Raw genomic sequence first — 10120 nt, 5'->3', positions numbered from 1 at the left:
AGGAAAAAATATATGGAGAAACAATGGCTGAAATTTTCCAAATTTGATGAAAACCATACACACAGAGATCCAAGTCCCTAAATTCCATATGCACAAAAAATTAAGAAAGTTCATCAAGACAGCATATTTTCAAATTTATTTAACCAGTGTTAAAGAAAGTCTTAAAAGCAGTCTAGATTAAAGCATATTGCAAAGGAATTATAACAGATGATTTGTCTTTGGAAATAATACAAGACAATGGAAAAATGTTTTTAAAGAAAAATTCCATCCATCTATAATTGTTTCCTTTAAAAAGAAAGCAAATTTAACACTTGAAAGTTTAGGCAGGAGATGAGAAATGGAAGTATACATTTTTCATGTCTTTAAAGAAATGTATATGTAAACACATTATAAGCATTATTTTTTAAGACAGAGCCCTAGAAATGGATTTTTTTTTTTTTTTGTGGTATGGGGATTGAACTCAAGGCCTGCACCTTGAGCCACTTCACCAGCTCTTTTTTGTGATTTTTTTTTTCAAGATAGGGTCTATTTGCCCTGAAAGGCTTCAGACTGTGATCCTCCTGATCTCTGCTTCCTGAGTAGCTAGGAAGTAGCAGGAGTGAGCCACCTACACCTGGCAAATTCTTGTTTTTCAAAATGCATGTACATCATTCTTTTTTTAAAAAATTTCTTATTAGCATATATTAATTATACAAAATAATGGGTTTCATTTTGTAGTGTTCATTTAAATCATGCATAAGGTGGTGTAATATCAGCTGAAAGTATACTATGATAACTTCAATATTAAAAAAACCCTAAAGCAACCACTATAATAACCAAACAGTTATAGCTCAGAGTCAGCAGAGATAGAGTGGAATCATAAAAATTCCTAATATAGCAAAAAGCATTTAAAAACTGGAAAGGGGGATCAAAAAAGTGGGAAAAATAGAAAATTAACAGCAAGCTTATGAACTTAAACTTAATATCAATAATAATATCAGATGTAAATGATCTATACCACCCAAATAAAAGGCAGAGCTTGGCAGATTGAAAGCCAGACTCAACTCTATGCTATTTATAACAAACTTATTTCAAATAGAAAGACACAAAGAGGTTAAGCTATAGAAAAAGCAAACCATGACAACACTTAGCAAAAGAAAGCTGAATCAGTTCTAACAATAACAGAAAAAGTAGATCAAGAGCAAAAGTATCACACATTATAATGAATGTCATTTAATAATGATGAAGAGATCAAGAAAACATAATTTGTAATTATTTATATACCTAAAAACAGAACTTCAAAATACAAAAAGCAAAACCTGGTAGAAATGCAATAGGAAAAAAAGATACAGCCCCAATTGCTAAAAAGAAAGAAAATCAGTGCTGAATAGAAATATCAGCAAAAAACCAAAGCTATCTTAAACAACACTATCCATAATTTGACCTAATGATATATGTAAAACACACCACTCAACAAAAGATGAATGCACATTTTTCAAGTACACATTGAAGATTTACCAAACAGACCATATTCTCAGTCAAAAACACAAGTCTCACTAAATTTAAAAGGTTTCAAAAACCAGGTGGTGGTCCATGCCTGTAATCCCAGCACTAGGGAGGCAGAGGCAGGAACATAGAGAGTTTGAGGTCAACCTGAGCTACATAGTGAGAACCTGTCTCAAAATAATTTTTCAAGTCATACAAGCTGAGTTTTCTCTCTAAAGTGGATTTAATTTAGAAATTGATAGCAGAACAACATGGAAAATCTCCAAGTATTTGGAAATGAAATCTCACACTTCTAAATGCCCCATGAATCAAGGAAGAAATCAAAAAGGGAAATTAAAAAGTATTTTAAGCAAAACGAAAATCAAATGATAACATATGAAAACCTGTGAGATGTCTCTAAAGTACTATTTTATGATACTGTGCACCAAAAAGGAAAAAAGGTCTTAAATCAATGACTTCAGCCTTAAGAAACCTCTCCTTAAGAACTTTTTAAAAAACAATTAAGCTCAAAGTAAGCAAGAAAAACAAATAATAAAGATCAGAGCACATAACAATGAAATAGAACATGGAATAAAATAGTGAATGTATGAAACAAAAAATGCTTCAAAAATATTAATGAAATTGCTAAACCTCTAAGTATACTAATCAGAAAATAAAGAATGAAGACACAGATTACCAATGTAAGGTTAGAGAGAGTTGACATTAGGACATAGGCTGCAGATAAAAAGAGAATAAGAGAATATTGTGAATAAATTTACAGCAATAAATTCAACAATTTAGATGAAATGAACAAACTACCAAAGCTACTCAAGAGGAATGAGGCACCATGGATAGCACTATATTTACTTTTTAGAAATTAAATTTGTAACTGAAAACTTTCAACAAGGGGAATTCAAGATCCAGATAGGTTCACTGGTAAGTTCCACCAAATAATTAAGAAAAAAAATCCAAATCTACACAAACTCATATCAAAATTAGAACACATCTCATTCTGTGATGGAAGAATTAATTACTCAGATGTCAATACTAGACCAAGGAATATGGAGAAGAATAACAGACTACCATCCCTTGGGAGCATCTATGCAAAACTTCTAAACAGTTTCAGCAAATTTTATCCAAGAATATATGTCTTTAAAAAATGGTAGACACATCACGATCAAGTGGAGTTTATCCCTGGAATTTGAAGTGAATTTAAGTTTCAAAACTCAGCCATTGTGACTCACCACATTTACAAACTGCCACAGAATCACCGTAAGTAAGATTGAGAGAAGTGTCACCGCCCAGAAAGTTCTGTGAACCTCACTTCTTTGCAGCTACTGATTTGTTTCCTATCCTTACAGTTTCACTTTTTTAGGATGCCATATAAAAGTCATTTGTATAAATAGTCATATGTGAATACATACTCCTTTCTAATTCGACTTCTTTCACTTAGCATTATGCATGTGTATGAAGCCTGGGCACCATAGCTTAAGCCTGTAATCCTAGCTACTGCGAGAGAGAGGGAATCCGGAGGATTTCAGTTGGAGGTCATCCCAAGCAAAAAGTTCATCAGACCCCATCTCAACTAATGACTGGGAGCAGTAGTGCCCGCCTATCATCCCAACTATGTGGGGAAATACAAATAGGAGGACCTGGTCCAGGTCCGGGACAGCTCAGGCATAAAGCAAGACCCTGTTTCAAAAATAAGCGAAGCAAAAAATGGGGTGGGGGTTGGGACGGGGGCTGGTGGTGTGGCTCAAGAGGTATAATGCCTGCCTAGCAATTGAGAGGCCCTGAGTTTAACCCCCAATGCCACCAAAAACAAAAACAAAAAAAGATTTGCGTATGTTGTGTGAAACTGCAGTTAATTCGTTTTTATTGTGGAATAGTATTTCGCATGGTATAGCCGCATCACTTTTGAGTCACTTCCAGTTCCGGATAATTATTAATAAAGGCCCTGTAAATATTTCGGTGCACATATTTGAAGTGTACAGATCAATGAATATTAATAAAGATTTACATCCACTTAACCTCCAGCTTAATCAAGATAGAACACCCCTATGTGTTCCTTCCTGCTTTTTTGTAATCAGAAGCCGCGTTCTGATTTCCATTCTCTTCTACACTTTCATATAAAAGAAATCACGTAGTATATAAGTAGTTGATATTCCTTGTGCCCCAAGAAGAAGAATAAGCAATTAGACTGGTAATTAATCTTTGCTCTAGTGTATGTGAAAGGATGAGTGTTCTTTTTCTTCTTATCTTCGGGCTTGGAGTTAAGTCAAATATCCTTAGGCAGATCAGAATTTCCCCAGTTCTAGGCCAGCCTCAAATGGGAATCTCTTAACTGGACTGAGATTCTTGGGGACCAGGAGCTGCTTGTGCGGTTCTCGGTTCCGAGCGGCAGATGGCCCCAGAGCCCAGCTCCTGAGTCGCCAGGTGGCGCGGGTCGCGTTGGTCCGGGTCCTGCGCTGGCCGCGCGGCGGGCGCGGAGTGGCCCCGCTGGGCGCTCCAGTTCAGCAGCTGCCGCCATCCGCCAGGACTGTGTCACGCTGGCCTCGGCTGCACCCGGGCTGGCCCCGGCTGGGTCCCCGCCTCCGACTGCCAGCACAGGTGTCTTTGGCCCGAAGTCCAAGTTCTGCCCTGGGACAATCCACACCGCGGTGACTTTCTCTGGAGAGAGTGCGTGCCGATGGGTCCCTGGCAGGGAAGGTGCCCACGGGAATATGTGGCTTTTTGGAGTTTAGAGAAAAGAAAAGGAGGAGGACATCGAAAAGGGACATTAGAGAGAACTTATGGAAGGAAGCCGAGGGGGCGGGTTGCAGAACAGGGGACAGCGGGGTTGGGTGTCTGGGAACAGACGGAGCAGGCTGCGAGGCTCAGGCCAAGAGTGAAACAAGCAAGTAGGCTTGTTTGGGCGGAGAGTTGCCCAGGGAAGCGGAGCACTTAAGAGCCTCTTGTTCCCACTCTCCAGCCTTCTCTCCGGTGGTGAGGTCACAGCCCCTCCGAGCCCTCCCTCCTCTCCTTTCCTTGCTCCCCTGTCTCCTTCAATCTTGGGGAATCCGATGTGCAGCGGGCCGGGAATGAGGCACAGGATGAAGTAGCCCCTTGGAACCCCTGGAAAATGAGGCTGGAGTCCCTGCTGCAGCTGGTGCTGCTGCTAGCCCTGCCCAGGAATCTAGGGGGCAAAGGGTGTCTGTCTCCATCCTGCGAGTGCCACCAGGAGGACGACTTCAAAGTCACCTGCAAGGATATCCATCGCGTCCCTAGCCTACCGCCCAGTACACAGACTCTGTGAGTACCCGGGAGAGGAGAGGGGAGGACCCAGAGGCCAAGGCATCCTGAAAGGTAGACGAGGTGCACAGAGTAGTTTGAGAACAGTGCGTGTGTGGGCAGTCTATGATTAAAATGTCATTGCTGACACCCTCGTGATTTGTAACACAGGAAAAGATAACAAAACTTTAATACAAGATGACAATGAGAGTGGTTCTTTCTAAATACACTTCGCCTATTCCCAACCCTGGATGAATCTTGGTTTCATTTCAGATATAAGTAAGATTAAAAGCAATTGAAGAAATAATTTTTTAAAATATTATCTTGGGTAATAAAAGTGCAAAGAAATTCTCTCAGTCTTTCCAGATAAGAAATTATTTTAGCAGTTCTACTGACTCATCAAACAGTTGTAAAAATATTAATCATGGGCCCATTTAAAAATGCACCTTCATTTAATGTGTATGGTTACTTAACTGTGAATTGTGCACCCATAGAATGCATCCAGAACTCTCCTTTGTAATAGAGATGGCAAAGATATAAAGAGATGAAATTTCATAAAGCACATTTTTATCTGCATGTTGAATGTTACCAAATTAGAAACTTGGTATAAAATTACACACACACACAAAATCTCTTTTCCAAACAGAAATTTAAATCAACAATCATTGAAAGGATAGCTGTAGACAAGACCAAAATGGGGGAAAAAAAGAAAAAAGGCTTTCTTGTTTAGTTAAAATGGAACAAAAAGAAAGGCTTGTGAAACAATTGAGGCTGGTTAAGATAAGAAAATGCAGACTATCTAAGAAAATGTAGATAGATTAAAGCAATTATACTTAAAGATTTTCTTAAAAATTTAGCTCACAGGGACACTCCCTAGACAGTGAATATTTCAGCAAAGGTATAGATTTCTGTGCTCCGAGAGACCCTAGTTTCTTAGCTCACCTAGATTAGCTAATGCAACAACCTCTAAGCACTGTTTTCATTCTCCATGCTACCGCCACAGAATAAAATATGTCCCCACCCTCTTCTTCTGGATGAAACCTCTTCATTAGTTCCATATGGCCTCCAGAATAAAATTCTTTCCTACAACCTTCAAGATCCATCAAGACTTGGCTCAGTCTGTCAGCCTCATTGCTTTTAATCTGACTGCCCACTCCCATTGAACAGAACTTCTGGCAAGTCTTTCAAAGTTCCCTGCTCTCCCAAGTGCCCTTGCCCTCCCTCCCCCTACTGTCCCCTGCCTGAAGCATGTTTTCCCCTTTCTTCCTCTAACTAATGCTTATTCCAAGATCCAGATTTTGGGTCAGTTTCTTCAGGAAGCCTTCCGTGGTCCATGACTTCTCAGGTGGATGAGCTGTCCTACTTCCCGATCTTTTGTGTATGAACAGGACGCTACTCTTACACACTATGTGCTTTCCTAAGACTTATTATTTATTTATTTGTGTGTGCCTACCCAAGCAGCTATGAGTGCCTCTAATGCAGGGACCCTGACACTCCACCCTATATAACCCAGCACAAGACCTGGAACTACTTAGATACTCAAGAAAAAAACTTAAATGAATGAATGAAGAAATGTATATGCTGTTCTCAGATTGTCCACTGTGTGGTGAGAAAGAAGCCCAAAGACATCCCTTCTTCAGAAAGTTGTCAGTGGCCAAATTCTAAGGGTCCTTGAAGAGGGATGTGTCTCTGAGAGTGCAAAAGAAATCAGAGTCATCTTGTTTAAAATTTGATGAAATGTTGAGAAAGGAGAATGTGGGGGAAATGGTCAATGGAATAAAAGTCAGGAAACCAGCCTTCTCTTCATGACTCTCTAACTGTGAAATTGGGTGAGATCATTTCTTCAGAAGAACTCAGTTTTTCTTATGGATAAAAGAGGGTTCAACTAGATGCTGTCTGATGTCTGAATGCTAATGAGGATAGTTTGAGAGAAATCACCAAGTCACAGAGTGATTGGATAAATACAGTAGTGAGGAGAATCTGGCCTGCAGAATAATGGGGTCAGATACTATGTTCTGAAGAATGAAATTATTCTGAAATGGGAAAGAGAAACTTGGTTTTTTAAAGAAGTATGGGTAAAATTTATGATGTGCTCATTTAAACAATGACTACACTTTAGAGATGTTCTCTCACAAGCCTTATATTATTTAGAGTGTCCCTTTTTAAAGTTTTTGAACAATGTTCACTGGTTTTTGTGCTCTTGCAGAGTTGTTTACCTTATTTCTGCAACCTTCATGAAGATGCAGTATAATCACTACCTAACTGTTTTACAAATTATTATGGTGCTGAGAATAATTCTTCCTTAACCATATCTTCCACCCATATATTATGGTGCTGAAACACAAGCAGGTACCCTCTTTCTACACTACCTGTACATACAGATGCCTCATGGTCTTATGGATGGGAGGGAGACGGTTATACAATTTGTGACTCTCAAAGAAGAGGTGGTTCTGAATCTTTTTCCGGCCTTGCCCCCCTCCACAGGAGCATGATACACTTCCCTTACAGCAGTGGCTTTAAACAGGTGGGAGCAGAGGGTATCCCTATTCACCAGTGGAACAGTCAACAATCTTTGATATGCAGGAAGTTTTAAAAAATTAGTCTCTTCAATTGAGAGTTACTGATTTAAGGGAACTTTAATGACACAAAATAATAAAATTAATGTTTTAAATTTAAATAGATCATATTACCCCTAACCCAAGCTTAGCGAGATCGACCCATCACTCATTCAGAACAGTTGCCATTTGTTGCCTGTGTATGTAAGAGGACCATCCCTTCTCTAAATGAGGAAGTGGGTGGATTTCAGTAGCCATTCTGTATTTCCTCAAGGAAATGCTGATTTAATTTGCCTTGGCCTTTTGACCTATCTACTTTCAGTTTCATGATGGTAACAATTGCTACCTCTACCCCACCTAACCTCCATTGCTGTGTAGGGTCCTGGGCCTCAATGCAGTAGACGGTTTGTCCACCACACACTGTGTGCCTTCAGAAATGAGTCTGAAGGCGTTGCTGTTGTGGTTTTCAGACACTGGTTTTAGTCATTTGCTTTCTCCATCTGCAGCTCTAATTGGTGGGATATCTCAGTGTTTTCTAAACTAGATAATCATTTACCATCTTTGGGATTTTTGCCCTGTGTTCCATCTTGCTGTCCTTTAGTCAGTATGTTTAAGTAGACTCACTTTTTTTAACAGGAAGAAACTGATTTAGGAAAGCTATAATGCTACTACAAATGGAAAATTAGCATTTTACATTTTTCTATTAATTAGGAGGCAACCAGAAGACTAAATAGAGCAAAAAGAAAAAATGGTGAAATTCTGTGAACAGACTATTGTCTGTGAATGTTCTGAGTCCAAGACTGCATCTCTTTGCTGAAAAGAAGGAGTAATTAGTTTTGAGAGGAATTAAACAGATACTAACCCAACACTGTTGACCTTGATAGGATCAGGGCTGAGAGACAAAGGAAAAGGGAGGCACTTGCCCACTGTGAAACTGAATCTTATGTATCTTCAAATCATACCTGTTCCCCATACTTCACTTCGGTTTTAGTTACGATCAGTGCTTATAACCTAAGTAACAAGTGGTTTCTAAGCTAAGGGGAAGTCCTCTCTTTTAGAACCCACACACTGCCCAAACACAGCCCAATACTTTGTGTCTTATAAAGGTGACTTCATTTCATGCTTCCAAACTTAAGGCTTCATTCTCTTTCATTAAAGTAATAAGTATAAGAACTAGTTCTCTCCTGAGCTGAGAGGGAATAAATACTAGAACTCTTAATGGATGTCTGAAACTCCATATATGCTGTTTTTCTGTACAACATACTTAAGATAAAGTCTTATTTATGAATTAGGCAAGCTAAGAGATTAACTGTAATAACTAGTAACAAAATTATATATTTATAACAATGTATACTATAATACAATGTGTTGTAATATATTAGAACAGTGTATTGTAATAAAAGTTTTGTGACTATGGTCTCTCTTGATAAATTAAAACAAGTAGTAATATTTTTGAACCACAGTTGACTGCTGGTAACTGAAGCCACAGAACGTGAAACTGCAGATAAACAAGGACTACTGTATTATTTTATTTGTGAATATAATTAATTATAGCCATTGCCTTAAGGAGTGTTCTATTCTTTAATAATACTTCAATAAATTATTTAATATATAACTGAACAAAATAAATAGTTTAAATGAATGCAAATATGTTTTTTAAGTATCTAGATGTTTGACGAAACTTTCCCAATACTTAGAAAATTTATCACTTTCTTTATAGTACTGGGGTTTGAACTCAGGGCCTTGCACTTGCTAGGCAGGTACTCTATTGCTTAAGTCACACCCCCAGCCCTTCTAGTGAATCTATTAAATGTAACCTAAAAAGAATAAGAATCAAGTTTTTATATATCCCAGTGCTATTTGCAGGGGCAGGAGAAGAGAAGTTCAAAGCATACTTTTGAAGTGAGACCATCTGGTGCCACAAACTGGGTACCCTAAAGCAACCGAAATTCATTCTGTCATTGTTCAAGGTGTTGTCAGGGTCTGGCTTTTTCTGAAGGCTTTTTCTGTAGGGAAGACTCCTTGGCTCTTCCTAGCTTCTGGTAGCTATCAGCAATCTTTGGTGCTCTTCGGCTTGTAGCTGCATTACTGCAATCACTCGATTTAGAGCCCATTCTAATCCAGTGTGACCTCGATTTAAGTAATTGCATATACAAAGACACTATTTCTAAATAAGGTCACACTCCGTGGTTCCAAGAGATGTAAATATTAGGGGCACCATTTAATTCACTGTAATGAGGAAATTGGTAAGTTATTACAACTAGTTTAAAGGAGAATCCAGAAAAAGGGCATGTTTATAGATCAGGAATATTGTCACCTTCTAATATCCATCATAATTTGCTTATTTTTATGTTTTTTATTTATGCCGTTCTCTATATGCAAAAAGCCCTAATTTTTTATTTGGTTTCATTGTCACTCGTTTTGTTCAGTTATGGATCCCAAGTGCCCAGAAAGAGCTTGGTATTTGATAAGTCATCAGTATTTGTTTAATAGAAGAATGAATGAGTACATGAATGAATGAATGGCTCTGGAGGTATTTTAATGCCATTCTTTTGGGTCCTTCACACCCCTTTTTGATTCTTTGATTTTGTTGCCCTGTTGGAGTAGATAGAATTCTACCCTTAGTTCATATTTTATAGAATTTTTACCCTTATTTCATATTTTTCCTGGTTTTCTGAGGCAGTAATATTTTAGGTAGTAAAATGACATCTCTCACTGCTTGTCTGGCCCTATATGAACATTAACTTTAACCATGTTATAGATACTACTTTGAACAACTATGTTCAAGAAGTTTTTGTTTGTTTGTTTTGCTTTATTTTTGATGGGACTGG

The 10120-nt window shown here is 38.3% G+C and overlaps 1 protein-coding gene across 1 annotated transcript in view; it reads left to right on the top strand.

Annotated features, from left to right (window-relative positions):
* Positions 1-4139: 4139 nt before the first annotated feature.
* Tshr (thyroid stimulating hormone receptor) overlaps positions 4140-10120 on the top strand; it is a 163390-nt gene continuing 157409 nt past the window's right edge. The window contains exon 1 of the mRNA XM_074066959.1: positions 4140-4755. Within this exon, the coding sequence (XP_073923060.1) occupies positions 4586-4755 (170 nt within the window). The 5' untranslated portion in view covers positions 4140-4585. The remainder of the gene's footprint in view (positions 4756-10120) is intronic.

The sequence above is a fragment of the Castor canadensis genome, chromosome 3 (genome assembly GCF_047511655.1).
Source record: "Castor canadensis chromosome 3, mCasCan1.hap1v2, whole genome shotgun sequence".
NCBI lineage: Eukaryota > Metazoa > Chordata > Mammalia > Rodentia > Castoridae > Castor > Castor canadensis.
This window is presented reverse-complemented; position numbering and strand designations above follow the sequence as displayed.